Source organism: Salarias fasciatus, chromosome 14, assembly GCF_902148845.1.
Source record: "Salarias fasciatus chromosome 14, fSalaFa1.1, whole genome shotgun sequence".
Lineage (NCBI taxonomy): Eukaryota > Metazoa > Chordata > Actinopteri > Blenniiformes > Blenniidae > Salarias > Salarias fasciatus.
Window position 1 is genome coordinate 24,481,452 of NC_043758.1, and position 25,346 is coordinate 24,506,797.

The 25,346-nt window shown below is 40.4% G+C and overlaps 2 protein-coding genes across 2 annotated transcripts; one reads left to right on the top strand and one right to left on the bottom strand.

The window, feature by feature from the left end:
- Positions 1 to 8,477: 8,477 nt before the first annotated feature.
- prss16 (serine protease 16) lies at positions 8,478 to 20,915 on the bottom strand. Its single transcript, XM_030107678.1, has 13 exons — positions 20,839 to 20,915; positions 19,998 to 20,196; positions 19,287 to 19,386; positions 17,429 to 17,558; positions 15,948 to 16,071; positions 13,663 to 13,740; positions 13,331 to 13,378; positions 13,123 to 13,242; positions 12,016 to 12,180; positions 11,685 to 11,826; positions 11,417 to 11,596; positions 11,094 to 11,236; positions 8,478 to 8,576 (listed from the first exon to the last, which is right to left on the bottom strand). Exons 1-13 carry the CDS (start codon positions 20,913 to 20,915, stop codon positions 8,478 to 8,480), a joined length of 1,605 nt encoding a protein of 534 aa, XP_029963538.1.
- Positions 20,916 to 23,320: 2,405 nt separating this feature from the next.
- On the top strand, positions 23,321 to 24,886 carry LOC115400321 (lysophosphatidic acid receptor 6-like). The gene has a single exon (XM_030108122.1). It carries the CDS (start codon positions 23,396 to 23,398, stop codon positions 24,326 to 24,328), a length of 933 nt encoding a protein of 310 aa, XP_029963982.1. The 5' UTR covers positions 23,321 to 23,395; the 3' UTR covers positions 24,329 to 24,886.
- The last annotated feature ends 460 nt before the right edge of the window (positions 24,887 to 25,346 follow it).

Here is a 25,346-nt window from a genome sequence, read left to right on the forward strand (position 1 = left end):
TCATGGCCTCACAGTTTTCTCTGATCAACTTGTTGCTTGTGTTTGGATCATAAATCTTCAGTCGAGAACATCCAGCAACCCAAACCTAAACAAGTGGGTCACAATCAATAACATCACAGCACTTAAAAATGTCATTTTTATTGCATTACACACCTACTTCTATTAACACAACAACACATTTGGCATTTGTTGAAAAGTAACAGGTTCATTTAAGTTATACAAATGTTATCACAACAATAGCAACCAAAACAAAATTTGATTGAAAAGCAGTCAGAAAAACAAAGCATAATTTAATGAAAACAGATATTTTCCTAAGTCAGACTATTTTACAGTCAACTTCACACTGACACAAATGGTTTAATGCATTTCCCACAGTTTGTTATTATCCCACCTTTATTATTTTAGCATCCAGTTGACTCACGATCTCAAATTAAAAGAGCCAAAAAAATATAATTTTAACCTTAAACTACAGAAAAAGATAGAAAACAATATAGTATTCAGACACTGGGGAATAGAATAATTATTTTTTTTTAAGATGTCATATAATCAATTCTTTATGATTCCTGTGGTGACTTATAATATCAGCTGTTGTTGCAGCTTTTACATTATACAAATGAATCCTTTGGCAATGCATTTCATTTAAAAATATTCTAAAAAGACCCCAAATGATCATCAAGATGTTGAAAAACAACCACAGCTGTGTTGTCTTGGATATATTTCTTCGAATTTTCCTCCATGCGCATATTTTCAACCAATTCACTCCAACTCATCCTCTCTAAAAGTGTCTGCAGTGACTCACATGTTGTTATACTTTGTTCAACAAGAAAACAAAGGAGGCCGTTTCAGACACTGATAGATTGAACACTGAATTATACAACAATTGCTGAAGCTGTGGCAAATTACTAACCAATAGCTGACTTATACTCTAAACACTGTGTGGGGAAAAAACAGAAACAATAACCCTTCATCTTGACCCTGTTTATGACAACAGCAGTATTTCCTGTGTGTGGATTATTTGTTTCTACCCATCCATTTTTCAATACAGCCTTATCCAGTTTAACATTGTGAGATGCTGGAGTCAATCCCAGCTGATTCTGGGCACAGACACTTTGAACAGGTCACAAACAAACATTTACACCAACAGGCATTTTTAGAGGCTTCACTTAAAAATAAAATGTTTTATTTGCACTATGAAAGAAAAGCATAGATACATAGATCTGGCATACAAACTCCAAACAGAAACATCCTAAAGCCTGGACTAAAACTGGGGAGATTGTGAGGCAAGAGTGCAAAGCACACCGTGGCCTAGTTTGTGTTTTACTTGTAAAAATTCAGTACATTCATAACTCTTGGAATGTTGTTTTAACTTGTGTGAGTGTGTGTGTGTATTTAACTTCAGGTGTATATCCATTTATATACTGTATGCTGTCTCTGTCTTTGCTGAATTTAGCGTTATTCATTGTTTTTTTTTGTGTAATCAGTGCTTAGTTTTATCTTTCAGTATGCCTGTTTTTATGTGTAGGATCAAATGCAATTTGAAATTTCTTCTAATTACTGCTATATTTTCCAAGAATATCACTGTAACAGCGTGTTTGACAGAATTGAGAAATGGTTTATGGACTTCACTCGGACTTTTGCTTTTCCTCTGCTTGAGCAGAGCCCAAAAGCACTTTACACTGTCAATCACATTCACCCATTCACATAAATGCATTCACACATCAATGGAGGCAGCTTACCAAAGAAGACGCTCAGTCCAGGTAGCAGTTTGGGGTTCTGTGTCTTGCTGAAGGACACTTCAGCATTTGGATTACGGGAGATGGAGAATTGAACCAACAGCCTTCCAATTGCAACCATTCCCCCAACTGAGCCATGTCACAGTCGCCCCCCCCCCAAAAAAATACCATACTTTAAAAATGTCTATTTCAGTTTTCTCTTTCAGTCCGTATTGAACCCCAGTGTTTAAAAAGATGACTGTATGGATGAATAGATGGTTATGTTTTGTTTTTTTTTCTTTTCTAAACCAACTTTTGTGTAATTTCCCATAATTCATCTTCAGTTGTCTTGACAGGGCAGATGGACACATCTGCAGGCTGATGGCCGCAGGTTGAAGAAGTTGCTCCAGGTCCGAGGAGCAAACTTCCAGGTCAGCTGAGGTTTACCCGACCGCCTCCTGCTGTGGAGGGCAGGCCGGCGTTCTGCACCACAGCGCTCAGTATCAGTCAGGGCAGCTTCTGGGATCATTCTGCATGTCAGGGACTTGCTGCAGTTATTTGTCATTCCCTGTCAAGGCTCAATCGCTCGCTCCTCTGCGTCTGCACCCACCAAGGCCCGTGGTGTGTGTCAGCATATGTGTGTGTGTGTGTGTGTGTGTGCGCGCGTACGTGCGTATTCATGCTGGCAAATACAGGATTATATATTTATTTATTGTGTGTGTGGCTGGTTTTGCTTGCATGCTTGTTGGTCAGTGTCAAGGTACTCCTCTTCTAAGCCGGGCCTCCCTGCAGGCGATGCCCGGGGCAAGAAAGCAGAAAAACAACAACCGGAGAAGTGTGTGTGGCTGCTATGATATCAGAGTGCGTGTGTGTGTGTTTTGTACGACATCAGAAATAGATTTGATCTCTTGAAGTTCTCTTGCTCTTTCTCTCCACCTGAAATCATTTCTCGTCCTCTGTAGGTTCTCTCGATGTAAGGCTTCAAACGCAAACATAAGTTTTCCAGCTGTTGAAAGAACACCGCCTCTCTAGAAGCTGATGCTGCTTCCAAGTTTGGTCACACCAGTGTAGTTTTACTTGACTTTAGAAGGGGGCCACCCAGCCTTGTTGACTTCAGTGACTCGGCCATTAAGAAAATATGGCGGCCGTGACCTCTGGCAGCGACACGCAACCACCCCGAAGCATCGGGCAACGGTGACCCTACACTGCCTGTGTCACAAAGAGTGAGAGGAGGGTGAAGGGAGCGAGCACGATGCATGGAAGAAACAGAGTGGGGGTAAAAGTGGGGGGCAGAGTACATTTTTATGAGCCCGAGCCTCTCTAGTTTCTGGGTCGTCTGGCTGCACGGACATAAATTTTCTCCCTCCCTCGGTCCCACCATCTCTCCTCTTTCCTCCTGGCACGTTTGCCGAACAAATCCACTCCTATCGACCTGCTCCCACAGCCTGTTTGCAAACTTTGCCCCCCCCCCCCCCCCCCCCCCCCCCCCACACCAGTTTCTCCCTCGTACTCGGGCCAGCTTTGCTCATTTGTCATCCTTTACGTCCTTTGCCGGTTCTACCTGTTCTGACATGGCACCTCACCGCTTTCCCGTCCTTTTTTCCATTTCTTTTTTCGTTTATTGTAAAGCCAACACTACCTTTCCCCCGTCTGTTATTTTCTTCTTTTCCACCCCCTACTCCCCCTCTCCCTGGACCCCCCCCCAACACCACACCACCGCTCCCACCCCCTTCTTATAGATGGAGATTAACTGGGGAGCGCAGCGCCATCCGTCCTCGTGACTGTTTGTTGTTAAGGAGATGGATGGAGGCTCCCTCTGCCAGCCCCACGCAGCCGCAATTACACCAGCCGCCATGATGGATGGAGGGGAGGGAAGGAGGGGGGAGGAGGGGCGATGGAGAGAGGGAGATACAGAGAGGGGCATCTATCACGCCCCTTAATCTACCTGTCACTGCACAAGCTAGGATGGGGAGGCGAGGGGTGTTGAGGGGGAAGAGGAGAGGCGGCTTTACCTCAGCGGCTGGTCAAAAGGTTTATTTCTTCTCATTTTCTGTTTCTTTTTTTTTTTTGTCCACACTAAATTTCTTGGGTCCACTAAAGAATTGGGCCTGCAAGGGACTGGACTTATTAAATGTCTTGATCTGTTGAATTGATTCCTAAGAGTTTATCGGATTCTGTGGTGTGTGTGTGTGTGTGTGTGTGTGTGTGTGTGTGTGTGTGTGTGTGTGTGTGTGTGTGTGTGTGGGTGGGTGGGTGGGCAAGTATCAACAGGTAATATGACAATAAACATGCATGCGTGAAACTAGCACACACACACACACACACACACACACACACACACACACACACACACACACACACACACACACACACACACACACACACACACTCAAAGCACCAAGCTGTTTGTTATCTCATCTGCAGTTATTGCCTCTTTGCTCCTCCCACACATGCTCTCTTGAGCATCCCGGCCTCTGTGGGTATCAAACCTGTGACCTGTTCCTGAGTAAATCTGCATGCCTCACCCACAGTGCCTCCTCACCCCACCTCACCCCGTCCCATCCCTCCCCCACCTTTAAAATACTGAAGAAATGTTATGAAAAGTAATGTGAGGTCTCATACACTCCTCTCCTCCTCCTAACCGCCACCATCCACCTTCGTCCTCCACCTCCTCCTCCTCCTCCTCTTCATCTGTCCGGAGAAGTGAGAGATGGGATGGAGGGATTAATACTCTTCCGCCCAAGCCAACCCTGGGAATGATGGATGGACAGATGCAAGGAAAGGGAGTGCAGGAGGAGAGAGAGGGAGAGATTAAAGGAGAGAAGTCTGAGGGTTCATAAATCCAAAAAGAAGGGGGGAGAGACCTGGTCCGCATCACGCACTAATAAGATCTGCAAGAAATCTATGATGAGGAGGAGAGGAGGGAGAGAGATGTGGAGCGGTGTAATAGCATTAGGTGTAATCTAATCATGACAATAAGATGTGAATGGATGAGTGGGAGCATGGTGATTATGCAGAAGAAGGATGGGGGCTTGTTGATGAAGCTTTGAGGTGTGAGGACAGGACTCGTTATTGGACAACAGATCAACAGTCCATAGCGGAGGAGCTATCTGCTGCACAGACCTCTCAAAAGCATTTAAAAGCCCTAAAATTCCCCCCCCCCCCCCCCCCCCCAAAAAAAAAAAAAAAAAAAGACCAACATTGTCATGTGTGGTGACTGAGAAGCTGAATTGTTGTAAGAATGAAAGTACAAAATGAATGGCTGCACAGTGATCTCAGCTCATTTTCAAAATATCCCCAGTTCAATCTGGGCCTGGAAGCCTCTGGAGTTTGTATGTTCTCCCTGTGCACGCACGGCTTTTCTCCACACACTCTGCACTTTCCTCCTACAGTCCAAAACAATTATTTTTGACACCAAACAGTGTGAATGACATTCTGCGTTGTTGTCTCTGTACATTGCTGTTGCTAATAGTTTAGCGAAATCAACTCTGTCGACCTTGAGTTTCATAAGAAGAAGAAGATTAAACGTCGGGTTTGTAATTAGTGTGATTGCCGACTGTCTGTGTCCACCTAAGCTGATCTGTCTTTTTTGTCAAAATCACTTATGCGGAGACAAGAATGTACATTTTTGTCTGCTACTCCATTCTTGCTGGTCGGATGTCTTTAGTTGCTCAAAAATTGCAGTTTTATTTCTTTTTCATATAAACTGAAATGCATTTAGTGAGACACAGGTCTGAATACACACCTACCAAACTCTAGCAGAAGGTGGTTTGCTACCAGCCTCATTAAATAGTGAAGCACAAACTGGAAAATGATGCATAGATGGAATAATGTATCCTGAAGTCGCTAATTCCATGTACACTAATGCTCCTCGTGCACCATCATGACAGTCTGGCTCCTCCACAGTACAGTGTGAATAACACAACTCCCATCACTGATCTGATAAAGGTTACATTTGACCACGGAATATCTTTCTTCTATGGCTAAGTCCATCATATTGATTCAGGGTGTAAGAAAACAGCAGCATACCTGCATTTTGTTCAAATCTAATTTATTTCTTGTATGTTTGAGGTTTAGCTTGCATTTGCGGACACAGTGATTAGTTGTTTTGCAGCAGTTTCCCAAAAAGTTTCAAGCTCTGTTTCTTAAAAAATGTAATTTTTTTTAATAATATGATGAGTTGTGTGTGATTAAATGCTCTGTGGTTTTCAGTCTCTCAGGCATATTACTGCAGGCGCCCGAAAATAATGGCAAAAATATATCTGGATAACAAACGGAAAAATTCGGCCAGCCTCGCACCAAAATCACATCAATAATAAGTGAACAGAGGAAAATATAAATCATTCTAGCTAAACACACATTTTATTCAACTGCATTTAATGTGTAAAAGAGACAATTAAGAAATAAAAGATAAAATAGCATTTAAAGATAAGTTTATTAGTCACAACAGTTGCACAGTATGAATAAAGACTTCACAAACATTTATAATTCATATCAAATCATTCCTTTATATGAGAGGTGTTACTATATCACTACTGAGAAAAACATTCGATGATCTGACACAGATATGAGCGTTTTACAGTCCAGCCGAACACATTTCCATGTGTGTGTGTGCAGCCTGAGAGTGTACTTTTAAATTTATTCCTCATCCCTTCAGGTTTCTTTTCTCATTTAATATTTCAAATAATAGCTAAACTCTTCTTTTTAAAAACATTTAACCAATCCATAGAGTTTAATAGATTTTCCATCATGTTTTTTTTTTTTCTCCGTACAGCCCTTTTTGCTGTTAAGATCAAAATTACTCTTTTTCAATATAAGGCATGTTTAAAAGTCAGTCTGTCAGTGGTGTACATCTCTGGAATTTCTTGTGATTTACAATGAACAAGTTAAAACATTCTCTGGGTCTGAAGTTGCAGCTTTTAGTCAGATTGTGTCTCTCATAATGAACGCTGTGGCAGCACAGCGGGGGTAGCATCATGTCTGCCAGGGGATTCAGGTTGATGTGAATGTAAACCAGGAGCTAAATGTGCTGATTGAAATGATTTATTATGAACCTTGTGCGCTCAGTCATCTTGGTGTGTGTGTGTGTGTGTGTGTGTGTGCCATCATCATGTTAAGACTCGACTGTAAGTGCATTAAGTGCAGTTGTGCAGCCGTGACCTGACTTGGATCAGATAGAGTGCTCCTTCACCTCCCTCCTCTTCGCCACGACGCTCCCCCCCACCCACCCCCACCCCCACCCCACAACCTCTCCTCTCTCCCTCCTTCCCTCCCTCTTTCCCTCCATCCACCCAGGACACATTTTTCATGGCCCGGCTGTCGGAGGGCCGTGATTGGTTGGCTCGGCAGACAGATAGCCGATAGGCTCTGATTAATAGTTGAGGCCCTAGAACTTCCTCATTGATCAACAGGACAGGCTGCAGGAGGGGAAGGCAGAGGGGGGAGGAGGAATGGTGGAGAGAGAAAAAGCATGCCCTGTCGCTCTGCAAGTGCTGGCTGATAATCCAGATAGCAGTGTGTGTGTGTCTGTGTGTGTGTGTCTATTTGTGGGTGTGTGCTTGTTTGCTATAGTAAAGAGATGGAGGTTGATAGAAGCAGGATGAAGTGGAAGCAGTAAAAGAGTGTTTCAGGTTTCACCTTCTTTAAATCTGCCCCATCTCCCTCTCCCTCTCTCCCGCTTGGCGGCTTCTTTCTCTCCGAGCTGAAGTGTGTGATAGGATCTGTGAGTTTTCCATGAATAAGAAAGCCCGTATATCATCAAAGTTCGCTCACAAAAACACATACAGGGATCTTCTTGTAAGTCAGAGTGTGTGGTCCATAAGAAGGCATAATCTCCAACAGGAAAATATTTGTTATATTTGACTCATAATTGCTTTGTGCTCAATTTGAATGTGCTTAATGGTGTTTTGAAGAAAGTATTTGTTACAGTGTGTGTGTGTGTGTGTGTGTGTGTGTGTGTGTGTGTGTGTGCCCTCTCCTGCTGTTCTGTCCAGCCTCTAGGTGATTGATGATCTCCACTCCCACGGGGTCAGCAGGGTCATGACCCCCCACTTTTGACCCCCCCACTGAGGGGTTTTCACTCAGTCACACACACACAAACACACACAAACACACACACACACACGGAAACAGATGGCCACGGGACAACTGCAGTTTCCTCACCTTTCTCTCTCAAACACTTTCCATCTCTTCATGATTTTTCTTGCTGCATCAGTCCAACCATCACAACTCCACCACCGTGTCCCTGAACGCACCGTGGCATTACGCCTTCCTTTATTGCCCCAAGAAGCCTGACCAGACATGCCCGAGCAAAATGTCCCAGCTTATCTCCGCAGTGTAAGACAACAGATCAAACTCCTCAAGCTTGATGCTCTTAGGAAACTGGCTTCATTCATCACCTACATAGCAATGTCACGCCCTAGTGAAACAACACGGTCATGACAACTGATGAATATTCTCAGCATCATGAAACAGACATAGTCAGAACAGCTGGTGATATATTGATGTCTTATAAGCAGAAACTCTTCAATCCTAAAAATTTGGTGCTAAAATTCAAATTCTTAACAACAAAGATGTCACATAAACATATATAAAGGCACTCAAAAAAAGAAAAATGACCATCAAAACTCAAATCCACAAACAGTGAATTGAGAGAATCGTACATGGAGAGGAAGAGCAGAGAGGAAATGGAGAGTGAAGCAGAGAGAGGCAGGCCAGATTATGAAGTATTTCTTATCGGTTTCAGCGTATGACGAAAAGAGCTGATCAAGCTTTAATGTGATCCGATCGGACCACTCTCTTCTCCTCCTGTCTCCTCTCCTGGGCGGCCGTCTCCAGCCAGCCGGCCACATGCTTCTCAATCTCCTGAGAAGATGGAAATAACATCACCAAATACACTACATACGTTTTAGCTTTCTGTCACAACGCCACCATATAAACAGTTATTCACCCAGAAATAGAAAGAATAATTGGTGTATTTCTTTGTGGCTGACATGTGAAACAGTTTCCACCGATGTATTGTAAAAAGCCATTCTCTCAAGATTATTTTGATATTGTTCCCACCCAGAAATCCTCACTTCAAGTACTAAATACTAAAATGTAGTGTTTTCTTCCTATCGTTATTCTGATGATGTTAACTGAGGGATTTGTTCATATACGTATATAAAATTCATAATTTTATTTACATAACAATTCATCCCACAAACTCTTTAACACTGATTTTTTTATTTTGTGATATGATAAGTAATTTCAGTAAAAACCATTGCCTCAAAAATGATTTCTGATATTTTTTTGGAGTATTTATTATGTTTTACCCTTTTATTTCAGTTTTAGAAATACATTTAAATCCCTGCCTATTTGCTGAGATAATCCTTATTCAGTCTTTTTTATAGCTTCAAAAATTTAAGAATATACATCAGTTTGGCCAGTTGTGTGCAAGATGCAGTTATAATTATTCTTTTTCATATATGTTTTATATATTCACATATGTGTTCATATGTGTTTCCATTTGAGATTATGGTAACACTTTACTTGAAGCCCCTCTTTATAACACATTATAAGTAGTTATAAACACTAATACATGATCACAATGCTTTATAACTCACTATACAGCAGTATACAGCATAGGATTAAGGTTAGGGTTAGGGTTAGGGTTAGGGTTAGGGTTAGGGTTAGGGTTAGGTCCTGGCATTGTGATCATCTATGAATGTTTATAACTATAGCTACACATGTTATAATGGCATTATAATGCTTTATGAATGTACTTATAATGTGTTATGCAGGGGGGCTTCAAGTAAAGTGTTACCGATATTTTCTTCAACTGAGCTAAGAGTCAAATGGAGACTGCCTGCCTTTTTTATTTTAATTTGCTCTATGTTAAAGGTGGTGCATACAATGTTCATATAATGTCATTTTCGATTTGCAGCAGCAGTCAGTGAATCCCTCAGAGTTTGAAAAACTCAAAGCTTTAGCTCTCATCATGTTTTCAGTTTCTTTTTCAGTGTGAAAATCTGTTTTTTTGCTGCTTCTTCTGTTCTTGTATGAAAGCAGGAGAACTGATGGAGTCACTCACTGCACCATCTAGAGGTAGGCCCTGGTATTACAAAGCTGATGAGCTGGTTCAATCTGACAATTGTAGTTCGGTAGTCTTTGAATGTTTCTGAGAGAACATGTTGCACATCACACATTTAAATGAACTTTTTTTGTTTTTCCATGCAAAGCAACGGAGAGCTGTCAAGAATAAGATGTGTATTGGAGTGTATTGTTGTTTTGATATTATACACAGAAATGACCGTGAACACATTTTTAAAAGTACAATATGTAAGGAGAAGAGGATTTGTGCAGTTTGCATGTTTTTCTTAACTTCAGGCTTTTTCTCACAGACCAAAGGCATGCTTGTTAGAGTAATTACTGCCTCTAAATATAACAAATTCAGGGTGTAACTGTCTTTTGTCCTTTGCCAGCTGTAACTGTCTCCACCTCCCTGCAGATCTGAGCTATTTAATGTAAATACAGAGGACAGATGGGTGGAGGTGGTAGTGAGTCAGTGTAGCTGACTTCATTCTGATTCTGGGAGTTCAGTTTACACTTCTTCCTTTGAAAGCTGAATGCAGTTTCTTGCCCAAATAGGCAATGATGGTAATAACTGAGGTGTGTTAGAGCTTGTTGCACATATCAGTATGAATGAGCTCCGGCTGCTTCTTCCTTTATTATTAGGTCTTAATCGATATAAGTGACCATATTTTTGCAACACGTTACTTTAAAATAAAGATTTTTTACATGTTGATTTTTTTGTAGTGCAATATGTAAAGAAGCAACACTGACTGATCAATTCTGACTTTGTTTTGAGGTGATATCATGATGAAATGTCAGCAGCTCCCATGAGATTAAACTCAGATGATCATTGTGTTCATTGATCTAAGTCAGTGGTGTCAAACATAAGGCCCATGGGCCAAAACTGGCCCAAAAAAGGATTCAATCTGGCCTGCCAAATCACAAAGCAAGTTGTAAACATTTCAGAGAAAATTTTACTTATCCAACAAACTTCTCAAGACTAACAGACACAACGCAACACTGAGACCTGAGCTGAGATATCAGTGATGTGCCATGAAAGCTCGCTGCCTCGTTGTTAAAATAAATAACTGCCAAACTGTCAGGGTGAGCTTATAAAAACACATAATTTAGCAGTTATTAGATAAGCTTATTTCACTGAATTTTTCACCAGAAGGTTTAATTAAAATTGGTTTTCTGTTGAAATAGTGGTAACTTTTGTTAGTAATTGTTTGTTTTTTTGAAAATATAGACAAGATGACATTGGGCTTTATGCGGCCACTGAACTAAAATGTGTTAGACCAGCCCTGATCTCAGTGTTGAGCGAGGTACCTGTCGGGCTTTCCTGATGGAGAGGCGCTCTGCGTCTCTCCGGCTCAGCATGTCAGCGCAGTGAGCAGAGTCCTCTATGAAGACCGTCTCAGCTTCTTCTCTGTCACCGAGCACAGAGAGCTCCTTCCACGGGTCAACTCCACCTGTGGAAACAAAATACAGATAACAGTGTTTTCTTATCTAATCAGGGATTAGGAGGAAGTTATTCTAAAGCCTTTTGAGGTCCAGAAAAAATAAATATTACAGCTTCTACCGAACCTACTGCTAGTCTATGTCATCATTAGGTAATTAGTTGATTTTGTTTGGAGTAAACTCGATGTTACCGTTGACATAAAGCACCCTGTGCGTGTGAGGGTCGCGGCCTCCGTAGTAGGAATTTGTGAAAGCAATGCGCGAAGGCAGGGAATGCTGGGAAATAGCAAACACCGCAGCACAGAGCTGAATCTGAGCCTGCAGGGTTATCATCCCAGAGAATGGACAAGCGGCATCCTCACAGGTCTGATCTACATATATGGAAAAGAAAAGAGATCAGGACACACAGAGGATGAGAGGCGACTGCAGGCATGTTGGTTTGAGGCATTTTTGTGTTACAGAAGCCAAACTCAGTGCAGGTCTGGTAGGTCCACTGCCTCTCTGCCCTCCTCCGAGAGTGAAGGGTAGTGTCCATTAGATTCCTGACTGTTTTCTCATGGGAGATGTCCAGACATTGCTCCTCACTGGAGGAAAGGTAGACCTGCAGGGTACGCAATCACACACAACACCATATAGAGAAGAGGAACATGCAGGATAGAAAAAAAAAAATCTGTCTTTTCAAGTGAAATGAGTCCAGCATCTCAGTCTGAGGGCGTGATGAAAATGGCTCAATGGTGACATCTGGTGGCCATATTTGTGTAATGAGAAGGTTGCTGATGTTCTCTGATACCTCGGCAAGTTTAACAAGACGGTTGTAAGCTCCTTCTTCTTCCTCATATGGCTCCTTCCTGTTGGTCATCACTTCACAGAGCTCCCTGATAGACATTAACACCCCTTCTTCATTGTACTGGACGGTTCCCATCACAATGTCAGCCAAGTTTTGCATCAGTTCAACCTGAAAATAACAATAAAAAAATATATGTACAGTATATGTTTTCTAATCAGCATTGTTCTCTGCATTAGAAGTTAAGAAGTATTGAAATGAAATAGTCAAATATGTGAAAACGCTGTAACAGTGTTGTAGATTATTGTACAAAACATGGTTTCACAATGAAAAATCATATTTTAAAAGAAAATTAGAAAATTAGAAAAAACAACTAAACCATTTATTAATTTACTGAACACTTCCAATTTTTTGTGTTTGTTTGCAGATAAACAACATAATAACCTGGATAAATCAAAAGTGTATTAAAATAGATAAATAGTTTGGTAACACTTTACTTGAAGCCCCTCTTTATAACACATTATAAGTAGTTATAAACACTAATACATGATCACAATGCTTTATAACTCACTATACAGCAGTATACAGCATAGGATTAAGGTTAGGGTTAGGGTTAGGGTTAGGGTTAGGTCCTGGCATTGTGATCATCTATGAATGTTTATAACTATAGCTACACATGTTATAATGGCATTATAATACTTTATGAATGTATTTATAATGTGTTATGCAGGGGGGCTTCAAGTAAAGTGTTACCAATAGTTTGAATATTTTGTAAATCTAATGGACCAATAGTGTTTAGAAATGGGCAGACGGAGATGTCTAACTTATTCAGCCAGAAGACGGATCAGTACAAAGCCTAGATATGTCAGTGGCATGAAGAGGCATTTTGATTTTGATTCTGACTTAAAATTGCAGTAAAAGTGTGAAATTTGTTTTGGTTTTAAGAATTAAATAGACTCATGAAATATTTGGCTTGTTAAATTGTCTCTGAAGGAAAAGTTGGGAATTGATAAACCAAAATCATCAAATTAACAAAAATGCAGGAATTGCTGACCTCCTACTATTTCTCTTCTTTCCCGTAAGAATATCTAAACGTTTTTCTGTAGCCATCACCTGATTGTCAGGATCTGTTGGGATCTGACAGCAGTTAAAGTCTACGGCCACCCGGCTGGTGTTACCGGCCATCAGAGCCGCCTCCACAGCAGAAAACGCTTCTCGTACTTCGGCCAGACACTGCAGTGGGAGAATAGGAGTGAATGTGACACAGACAGTAGCAGACAGGGCTGCCGGACGAGGAACAGACAGGAGGTGACCTTCACACCTTCTCCGAACCGCCAACTGCCTCCTTCAGCAGACTCAAACCAACAACCTGAAACAGAGGGAAGAGGCAGACGAGTGGGTGAGAGGGGAAACCCATATCATTTCACTGATCACTATCAAGTATGAGCTCTGCTTTGAAAGCTGGTGTGCTTAAAGCTACTGAGGGTTAGGTAAGGCAGGACGACATTAAAAGCAAATTAATTTGCATCAATTATCAATTACATCCTAAGATGTGGGGATGAAAGCAATACACAACGTCATTAAAGAAGTTTATAAAAGCTTTTGTTTCCTTTAGTTTGAAGTCAGTGATAATATTGTGAGTGAGAATCTTACCTTGTTGTATTCAGAGAAGTCCAGCTTAGCCTTGACTGGAGCAGAGGAGGCCACAGCTCCAAACACCAGATTGGGAAACTGCAGAGGGAAACAAATGCAGGGGACAGATGGGGGACTGTAGTAAAAAGAAAAAAAAAAAAAATATATATACAGGAAGCATCACTCATATGCTGTACTTTACAATTAACTGTCAGGGTGTCATGTATTTGATACACCGGTATACTTTTTTAAAAATCCAATCTCATGTTCAAATTTAAACCTATTAACAAAATAAATCTTGACTCTTTAACTTTCAAACAAACTGACAACAGCTTATTGTGAGGACCTCTGAGGGCTACAGGGTTACAACACTGTTATCATTACTGAAAATAATGTGATGTACGGTTTCAACACTTCACTGCTTGCTCAGCTTAGTTTCTCCTCCTCTGAAGTCCATCTGAGCTGACTCAAGTTTACCGAATTGGTGCAAAGTACATCACGTGATGTGACAGAGATCTATGTCAATAGATGTATCTCAATACGTGTACTTTATGTCAGTGAATGTAGAAATACCTATACAGTTACAAATGAAATTTGATTGATGTCTTGTCTCATACACAGCAATAATTGAATAATTTAGACTTTAGAGTAATGTAGCGTTTACTGTTTGTAACTTATCCTGTCAACTTGTGTCATGTGTCTGTTTATTTCAGTAAGCATTAACCTTGAAAAGGAAGGTTTCTTACTTTCAAAAAGGGAGTTTTTTTCCTTTCCACTGTCACTTACGTCATTGTCCAGTTTGCATAGTTGCTCATTTGCATAATAGGATAATTAGATGATGACGTCATTTAAAATGGATACATTGTTGCCAACTCCTCAGTAAGGAGGTTGGCAACAAGGAAGGTTATAAATGACATCATCGTCAAATTTGCAACGCTGCTCATTTGCATATGTGGGTCAAATTAGATGATGATGTCATTTAAAACCGGAACATTGTTGCTAACTCCTCAATCATAAAAAGGTTTTAAATAGCAGAATCAAACAGAAAGAAGGGACCGTATTTGTGCAAAGTGCATCACGTGACAGAGACACAGCCATAGACAGTCCTGATCATTCAAAGGCAGCTTTTAAATGACACACATCTTGTGCGTTTTATAATTCTTTTACAAATATAGAAATGTTATCAAATTTGATTTCTGTCTTGTCTCATATTACCACACAGCAGCATTTGAGTAACTGAGATTAATGCAGCATTTCCTTTCTGTAGTTTATTCAGTCAAGTGTCCATTTATTTTTTTAATTAATCATTCAGTTTTTGTAATAAATAATTGAGCATGCATTTTAAAGTTCCATTTAGAGGAAATCCAAATTTTTTGACATATTTTTCAACACATTTTGTTAAAGGAATAAACAGTTGCAGCACATCTGGGGACGTGTCCCGGACTCCCGGTACGCCAACATCCCATCAGGAGGGTTTGACGGATCCTAGTTTTAATTACTTTTAAAGTATTTTACACTGTTACTAACTCAGCTACTTTTTTGAAGTCACTAGTGACTACAACTAATTACTTTTTTAAAGTAACTTGCCCACACTGTTCACGTTTATCAAATGATTTCAACAATATAGAGATTTGCACGATCTTATGATCACAGGAGCAGGTCTGTCTTTAGGTGCATCTTTGAGCAGAAAAAACTAAATTAATGAAAGGTCATGACCTTAAGCAAAGACTTTAAAGGTCCTGATTTACAAGACTGTCTGAAACACTTGGAAACACAATAAATTGATTGAAATGCTGCAAGAATAAGACGCAAATTGTTGTGTTTGAGTGAAATCTGGGCCTAAAGGGTCCATATAGTTAAAACACATCACTCGCTGAACATTCACATGACTTTTACCGGATGAACCTAAAAATCTTTAGCATTTTGACTGTCTTGCAATTGACGCAAGAACGTTGCGCAACAGTTATTTGACAATTTAAGGCTCATGACCCTAGAAATATGGATTCTTACTCCTGTCAAGTAATCATGTAGTCATCAAACATCGAGCAAATTGGACTTTATCAAGGTTCAAGGTTAAAGTATTTTCACTTTCTAACAAGTGAAAACTAACCTGAGGAGGGTTTGATATGTTTGCAATGATAATGGCATGATTTTCAAGAGAAAATGACAACACCCTGTGACTCATGCAAGGACGTTGTGAAACCATACGAATGTTGGGGGATGTTCTGAAACCTCCTGAAACAAGGCCATTCAGCCCTGAGTGGCTCTGAATACTTCTGGAGATTCATCTTGGTGTCGTCCTTCACCTTTCCTCTGAACCAGGCGGACAGAGCTCCAGAGTACGAGCCCCCGAAGCTGATCCATGTGTTCCTGTGACTCAGGTTGAAGCTCTGACTGATGTATTGGTGAAAAACAGCCAAGTCTGCAAGCCTGGACCAAAGAAAATGAAACAGTAAGTTCAGTCCACTCAGTACATGAAGAGACAGACAAAATCATGTGGAAAGGCAATGGTGGAAACACATGACCACACTTGCTTTTATTCAAGGGAGATTTTCTCGATTAATAAAGTTGACACCTGCCCTGATTAAAAGATATCTTTATTTTTGTCTGAATGTCCTGGAAAATGCCCTTGGCTTCTCCTGAGCTGAAAAATGCTCCGATTTCAATGTGATCTAGTTTTTTTTAAATAGCTTGAAATGTTGTGGCGGCCTTTACCTCAAATTTGTGCAGATTCTCAGCATCAATGTCATTGATCATATCAAAGTATTTCACCAGGTCAAAATAATTATTTGTGCAGACAGTGAAACTAACAGGCTGGAAGTTGGAAGGGAAGCAAAACTGCTATTTTCTCCAACACATTTGTTGGTACTCGTGTAATCTGCAGCCTGCATGAAATATGCATGTGTATCATGTAATATGAGTGTGTGCAGTTCGATGCTGTTACAGGACTCAAGCCCAGCTGAAGATACCGAAGACACAAGGTATTATTCACGGCGTCCTTTAGTGACTGTCGTAACTCAGACAAAAGTACGAGAGAGAGAGAGAGAGTAAGTGAGGGGAGCTGTGAGAGCAGGTGATTAATTCAGACGCTATTTCGAAGGAGATTCAGTCTGCCCTTTCTTATCTCCTCCAGGTTGTGAACAAAAGTGGAACCCTTATGAAATATTCTCTTTCCATAATTCTGTTGAAAACCCTGCTCTCCCAAAGCAGGGCCAATCTACCAGCAAGTGCACCCAACTGAAATACTTTATGATTGCACTAAACTATCACCACAAAAATGTCTTTGTTTTATGCTCTTTACATTCTTCAAACTGCCTTATTTGAACCTTTAAGAAAGACAACTTGAAAGTATTTATAGAATATATTTTCTTACAGGTGTCTCACCTGTTACACTTAAAATTTACATCAGTCTGTTGGAGAGCTTTTAAATTGTTCTTGTATTTGCTGCTTGATTTTCTTTTTCTCTCAAAGGTATGAGGTACTGGTAGTGCTGATGATAGTGGCACATTCAGCTGCGAAGAAAGTGGTGTAGGGCCCACAATTCCATGTGTATGGGAATGATAAGATCCAGCAGTGATCATTCAGTTCAGACAATGACCTTCAAACTGGATGCAAAAGAGGGGATATTGAATTGCAAGGCAAACTACAGAGACAGATGCACATACATATGCAATGAGATAGGCAACGTGCAAAGAAAAGATACATTTCACCCACAAGTACAAGCGTACGTGCAGTCACGCACATGCACACCCACAAACGCACACACACATAGATTACGTGTACGAACGCTTGCTGGCTGCTCAGGTCTGCCAGGTTCTCTGTTTTGAGGCCATCGGGGTTGATGCTGTCGCCATAGAAACGATGCTCCAGAGCCACTAACAGAGCGCCATGCTGCTCCGCCACGTCAACATGGTGACCTGGGAAATCACGTCACAAGCAGATAAGACTCAACATGTACGACACCCTGGCTTAATGTATTTAATACACTAAAGCACATGAGGGGAAACAGAGGCCATGTGCAACAGAAATGTTTTCTAGGAGGAAAAGTGGACTGAAAATGTCCAGTTTGCAGATGATTTTGACAGATTAATTCCATTTGTGTGCTAAAATCTGTTACTACAGTGTATTTCCCGGCTTTAAATCTGGGGATGCATGCTAAAAGTTGCAGGTGACGCCATAAAGTTGAGTGAACTGACAGAAGCCAACAGGTTCTGTCAGTAAGTCCCATCAAAACAACACAAAGTGGCACATGGAAACATATAAATAGCGTTTTACCATGCAGCTAATCAGACAGTGTTTGTCATCTTCCACTGGAGGCTGCGTGGTGGTGCAGTGGTTAGTGCTCTGGCGCCACAATAGGTCTATTTTCACCTGCTCTGTGGAAACTGTGAATGAGCACGGCACCATATTATGCACACTTGATCAGTTTTCAAAATTGAGAATTAATCTGGTGACCTTGTGCACTTGACTGGGAATAAAGTGGTCAGGTTCTCTTGGCCACATTCACACAAATCCTTCACAATTACAACATTTTTGAATGTATTTTCTATGATTTCCTTGAACTCATCATTATTATGTGTTTGATCAAAATAACAAATCTGTTCATTTAATCGCCAACTATGGTCATTTTACGACTATTGATGTCTCACTTGTCATCTAATATATGAAGTGTTTGTATTCTATTCTATTAAAATTACACATTTTAAGCCTTTACAGTTATAATAAAGAAATCCGGTGGTTCCCTCTTTCTCCAGATGTAGTGTTAGAAAATTGCTTCTATGATCATAGAATAAGATAATTAATAAGTAAAATGGAAAAGTTAAAGGTGCTGTAGGCAGGATTCTGCATCTCTGCCATCTTGCAATTTGACCCATCTAAGATGGCGATTTGAAACCCAGCACAGCCAATCCTGTCCTGTTTTCTCTGACATCACGCCCTTACGCAAGTTAAGCTCCTCCCACAAGAACGTGCGACGAACGCCCCTCGACCAATCACGGTTAGAGCCTCATGGGCTCTTCTGATTGGTCAAAGATACCTGGAGCTGTCAAGATTCCTTTTCAGCTCAGAACAGAGACAGATGGAAACGCTGCGCCCTCAAAGTAGTGCAATTATGCTACACTCCTAATGGATTATCAATGGATACTCTAACATTTAATCCAAAGAAAACACAGAAAAATTAGCAATGACTAGCAAAATCCTGCCTACAGCACCTTTAAAGGCAAAGCATCTCTTCCTCTGAGTCAGAGCACATGAATAATACATTTTGCTTTAAATTATATACTGTACTATTCTAAATAAAAATAAGCTGCAATGTATGCAACATGCATACTAGCATCTCCATCTGTAAAAATACATTCTCTTACAGGATTTTGTTCAGTTTTTTTCTTCCTCCATTTAAAAAAACCATAACGCTGCTCAGTAAATTCAACGGAGCATGAACACCATCCAAGTCTCTAAGTCTTACACTACTGGATTTCAGTCGGCTCTCTTTCTGAAGTTCCCAGCTTTTCTTCTCTTGTGCCTGCAAACACATCGGATTTCTGATACTTTGTGCTGCTTAACTTTCTCTGACCCTTGAGGATGTTGTTGGGGTCTGATTTTTGTGGGAGTGGGTTCAAACAGGTGCAGGCATGCGTTCAGAGTACCTGCCATAACTTCCAAGTCAAAGAGGGGCCCTTCTCCTCCGATGTAGAGAAACACTGGTCCATCGGGACGCCGCCAGTGAGCCTCGTTCACAAAGAACTTCTGGAAATGTACGGAGAGAGAAATTCCCAAATGGGCGACGTGTTTCATTTGGGTTCATCCAGAGAAGCAGACGGGCCGAGTCTTCGGTGAGATTAATCCTCTCAATGCTGCCATGGAGCAAGTTGGCAGCCTCAAATGAACAATTCAGTTGATATTGTCAGGGAACATCATCCTGTAACTGCAGTGTGTGGATTTCTCTGGATAGAGAGCAGCTCGCAGCTGCTTTACAGCTGAAAACGAAGCTTAGTGGAACAGGAGAAATCAATATGTGACCCGAACTGAGATCAGCCAAACACACTGCCATCAGAAAAGCTCTCAGAAATAACACACAAGTTCATGCTGTAGAACGGTGAAACTTTTGTACTTTATAGAATCAATGAGATGGGTGAACATTTATAAAGAAACGACACTCGTTTTTAACTAATTGTTTAGACCAAGGATCAATATTTTGAGCAACGGACAAACACTGAAACTTGAAAGCCGACTGAAATTTCTACCTAAAGTACAAAGACTTCAATGCAACACAAATTGAATCAAATATTTGGATAAACATTTTAAAGAAGACAACACTTTTCCTCAATTTAAAAGAATTTCTTAATCATTGTTGGAACCTGAGCGAAGGTTTTGGTGTCCTGTCGGTTGAAGTGATCCAGCGGCTGGCGGATCCAGGCTTCCTTCACATGTCTGGAAGGTTGATGACCTGAAGCCAGAAGCTTCTGGACATCCTGCTTGCTTTTCTGCAGCCGGGCGTCTCGCACGCGCTCCTTTATCGAACTCAGAATACATCCTACCAGAGAAAGAAGCAAAAGACTTTACAGAGAACCACAGAGTGGCCTCAGAGTAAGAAAAGTGTTATGTGAAGCTTCTTAAATTATCTGGTGAACTCTTTCTTTTCTTTTCTTTTTCTAAATTGGCATCCAGTGTGAATTCATGAGTCATACTAACAGGTGAAGATTCTTTGTTACACTTCTCAAAAAGATTTCCGTGTTATCACATTGCCAACAAAAATACTCAAAACCCTAAAATCTATTTCAGGAGCAGTCAGCATATGACAGAAGTAATACCAGAAGACTAACTGTCACCAACACAATCACTATTGTCTGTTTGTTTGTTTACTCTTCAGGTGAAATTAAACAACTAAACTGCAGATATAGCTAGAATTTGGAAACGTGCAAAAATGATCCAAACACTTTGGATCCACTGGTTTTCTGAGATGAGGTGTTCAGAAATCTGACAGCCTCAAAGATCTTTATGCTCACCGATCAGTCACAACGTAGCAGGAGTCTTACATGAAGGGCTCACAAAACGATCAAGGCGCTGAACCTCTGAAGGTGATTTATTGTCACTTTACCTGTCAGTGTTTATAATGTTATGGCTAATAGTATATAGCTAATAGCACATACACAAGCACATCTGTGAATTGTTTAGGGCCAGGCCAGTGATTAAAATCACATTTGCATCGTCTTACCTGGTTCAACGAAGGTGAAGAGGAGCAGAGAGACGAGACAGAGCGCTGGTGAGAAAAGCATCTTCCTGCAGATCAGGATAATTGAGTTAAAGTTAATGTGGAAGCTCAGGGCGATCATGTCGCTCTGGAAGAGGGGTTATATAGGTGTGTGTGTGTGTTTGAGCAAACTGAAAGAGTCGGTGTGTGTAGCTGTGATACAAAAACAGCTCAGCAAAACAGAGCATCAGACAGATGATGTTTCTGAATCTTTTTGCTTCGTATTGGCTTTTTATTCACTATGGCTGAGTTGCATTGATAGATGTTTTGACACTTTCCGTCTTGTGTGCTGCATCAGCTTTACAAGTTCACAAGTTGCATTGGCTTTCACAGTTCACACAGTTAATCCCCATAATAAGATAAACGTTGACATTCTGCTGTAAATCTTTAATACTACTTTAATACTTTATCCAAATATTTCTTAAAGACATGAAAAATAGAGAATATATTCCCAACATATGAACTTTACATTATATATGGGCCATGACTGTACCATCACTGAGCAGGAGAGGGAAACTGGTGCCAGCGTGGGACATGAGCTTTAAAACGCAGCAGCGTTATTGACAGGAAGACTCATCACAGTTTCTTGTGGCTGATCCAACAAGCAGGTCACTCATGAATTCAGTATATAGTGTCATGAAGTGAAGGGGTTTGTTGATCATGTGTTGCAATGAGAGGAGTGTGTTGTGCAAGTGTAGCAGCAGAGTGGAGTTATTAATGTGTGCTTGTCATATTTCAGACTCAAGCTTTGGTTTCAAATCTAAATGCTCTCCAAGTAAATACACTCTATTTTTTTATGTGCAAACAAAATTGTCTTCAGCAGGTCTGTGGTATATGAAGTTTCTTTGAGGTTTCCTCTCTGAAACTGCAACTGACGCTAATAGGTTCCTTTACGCAAAAGGACAAACTTTATACATCCTGCTGTGGGGGACTCTATTTTCATTCCAGATTAAGTTAAAGGTGACAATCAAAAGTGAGGCTTTTGTGAAAACATCAGACGGTCAAACTAAGAAGCCACACCGGGGCCTTTAAGTGTCAACGTTAGCTATCAAATAACAATAACCAGCGTGTCAGTCAGGCTACAGGAGCACTGACAGGAGAAATATTTCAGAATTTCACATAGCGTTATGAAAGGATGACGACGACTAACTACAACTAAGTATACATATGAAATTAGTGGCACAGCTACATTTAAGGAACTTTTCACTTCTTTCTCGGGAAATTAAATCAGTTGCAGAGCTGCTGTCTCTCTTGGACCTGCTGTCTGAGCCAACTGCTGACTTTAGCTTTAGCCAAAGCTTATTTGTGTCAGTATTACAGGGTGTATGCTGTTATATTTCAGAATGTGGTTTAATGTGTGAAGATGAAAATTAAAAACGTTATGCAGAAATCTCTAGTGTTGACATTCATTTGTTAAAATGACATGCTGTATGTGCAGCCCTCAATAGACTGATTACCTTTTATAAAGCTTAGCAGGTGTTCTGCATGACTAACAAAAACTGCACCAGATACTTGACTTCGACAATGACTGATCAAGACAGATTAACTCGAATGGATAAATATAATAAGTGGGCACTAACATCTTCAACATGACAATCATTCAGCACATTATTAAAAAAAAACAAAACAACAATTTTAACTTTAATGATCAAAAGAGCTGTTTTCATCACTTTTTCCCAAATAAAATTAATCTGGAGCCGCAAACATAACTAACCCTTAAAATGACAATAATGCAGCTCATGAAGTTGTAGTACTTTGTGATATCTGCTGTGTTCTGTTTTGCACTGAAATTTTATCAATACAATTTAGAATTATAAATATTTCTAAAAAAAATTAACAGTTCATGTAGCTGTAAAGTAATTTCATTTCTTTAAAAAACATGATTTTTTAACATTTTAAACTATTTTTACTGTTTTTAATTTTTCTGAACATTTTTATTTTTAATGGTTTAAGTTTTATAAGACATTTTGAAGATGTTCAACTTTTTCTTGACAATTTTTTGCAATTTTAGTATGTTTTTTTTTTCCGTTTGATTTTTAAATATCTTTTTTGTTTGTTATTTTACCAGTTTCTTGACTCAAACAAATTTTCCCCATTTCATCCATTCTAGCAGCTGCATTCACTGTGAAAACAAGTCTGGTGTTTAAATCAAAGAAAAATAAGATCAAAATGGATTTTGTTTCTGAATGCTTCAGCGAGCTGGTGCAGAAGGCCTGCAGAGCTGCAGAGCTGCAGACCTTTATCAGTCGGTTCACTCCGAGCTGCCAGCCAGAGCAACGTTCCATAAATCAATTGATCTTTGTGATACAAGGCAGGAGATCATCCAAGTTGTTTGTGTAACTTACACTGACCACAACTCTTGAAATGCGTCATGTGAATTTCCTGTTGCACTCTTCACACAAGCGGTGCGTCTTCTATTTGACACGCAAAAGAAGGAAGTACCGAGAACCGATACTGCTCTGCTATAAATTTAAAAACTCGATCCATTATTTTCATTGCAGGAACATGGACAGCACCGAGCCGACTGAAAGCGATCAAAGCCTGGGCTACGCCTGGATCTTCGGCTGCATCATGGCGTTGGGTCTGCCTCTGAACGTGGGGTCTTTGTGGGTTCTGCTTCGCCGCCACAGCCTCAAATTACCGAACGCGGTCTTCATGGTGAACCTGACCATCTCCGACCTGCTGCTGGTAATCTCTCTCCCCACGAGGGTCTACTATTACGCCACGGGCACCTGGCCTCTGAGCAGCATTGCATGCTTTTTGACCACCTTGCTCTTCAGAGATAACATCCGCACCAGTGCCATCTTCATGACCTTCATCAGCGTGGACCGGCTGCTGGCGGTGGTCTACCCTTTGAGGTCACGGTGTCTTCGGACCTCGTCGAATGCCTGGAAGGCTGTGGCTCTGGCTTGGCTGTTTGTGTTGGTGATGAACATACCTCTCATTATAGACTTTTCAAGACAGTCGGACAATGACACCCAGACCACATGTTTTAAATTTAAACCGAAAAATTCAACAGTGTTCAGTTATTCCCACCCGGTGTTGGTGCTTTCCATGCTGTCAGTCAACATCGTGTGCACCGCTATGGTGCTTTGGACTCTGTGCAATCATCTCAGTGACTCTGCAAGGGTTAACAACAGGGTGAACGTCATGCTGATTTTTGGCCTGAACCTGGTGATGTTCATCGTGTGCTTCGTGCCCGTGTCCGTCGCTATAGTCGCTTTACCCCAAGGAACTAAACATTACATCAAACCACTGGTATGTCTGGCTACTGTGAACTGCTGTCTGGACCCACTGCTGTATTATTTCTCTTTTGATGGCTTCTGGAAGGAAAAGGAGAATGTTGACACGGCAAAAGAACCGTACACAATGGAGACTAAAGCAGAGTTTATTCCCAGCCGAAGATCCAAGAGGACTTTGGATCCTCCGTCCGTTTGATGTCCCCCTCTGAGATGACTTTCACCTTCTGTTTCTTCAGAGATACAGAATAATGTGTGATAGTGGGAAAACTACTGAGTTATCAGTCAGTCTATTGGGAGCAACACAGCAACACAGAAACTGGCGAGTCGGAAATGTGCTCATTTGGAAGCATTATGTAAGAAGATGTATTTATTTCTCATGTCTTTGTGAATAATTAAAAAAAAAAATCAAAGAAAAAAAAAACTACAAAATAGCATTATTGCAGTGAAATACATAAAAGATCATTTATCTTTTTAAACAATATTTGATTGTCTTGATAAATGTATAGAAACATGGATAAACATTGAACATAATCCTACAGCTGAAGCATGGTTAGTTCGCAGATGAAACGGTGGGAAACTGGCTCTGTAAGCCACAAAACCTTCAAGTTGTTCATTTTCACGAGTTTTACATGTGTTGGTGGACAAAGTTTTAATTATTTATTTATTTTTTTGCCTCAAATCTTTAAAGTCTCTAAAGAGAAGAAGCGTGGGAAACTGTTTTGTGTAGTTTCCTGAATAAAGAGGGAAACTGTTATTCTATTGTGTGAAGTTGTTGCATTATATTGTGGTATATTATTATTATTATTATTATTATTATTATTATTATTATTATTATTATTATTAGTAGTAGTAGTAGTAGTAGTAGTAGTAGTAGTAGTAGTAGTAGTAGTAGTAGTATTAATTTCCACTGTTCTTATAATAATAAGTGCATATGACCAATAACAACTCAGTTGTGAAACCACAGTGTAAAATACAATTTCCTCATTTTTGCATGATTTTGTAAGATATGTAGCATCAGTTCTCTTATTCAAAGAAAAGACTTCTGTGAAGATTCCACTTGGTTGATAGATTTGTGTGTAGAAACTCTGCTTAATACCCTGCTTTTCTAATTGTACCTTTCTCATATATTTAGGTTTTATCTTCATTTGAACCTCTTGGGGGCTTTACATGTCATCAATCCTTTTATATTTCTCAGGCTTTTGTCTTCTTTGCGA

Coding starts and splice junctions, on each gene's coding strand:
- LOC115400321 (XM_030108122.1), top strand. CDS start 23,396: ATGGACAGCACCGAGCCGACTGAAAGCGATCAAAGCCTGGGCTACGCC.
- prss16 (XM_030107678.1), bottom strand. CDS start 20,915: ATGCTTTTCTCACCAGCGCTCTGTCTCGTCTCTCTGCTCCTCTTCACC. Junction 17,559..19,286: donor TGACTTGGAAGTTATGGCAG/GTACTCTGAACG, acceptor GTGATTTCCCAG/GTCACCATGTTGACGTGGCG. Junction 11,237..11,416: donor CAGGGTGCTTTATGTCAACG/GTAACATCGAGT, acceptor TTGTTTCCACAG/GTGGAGTTGACCCGTGGAAG.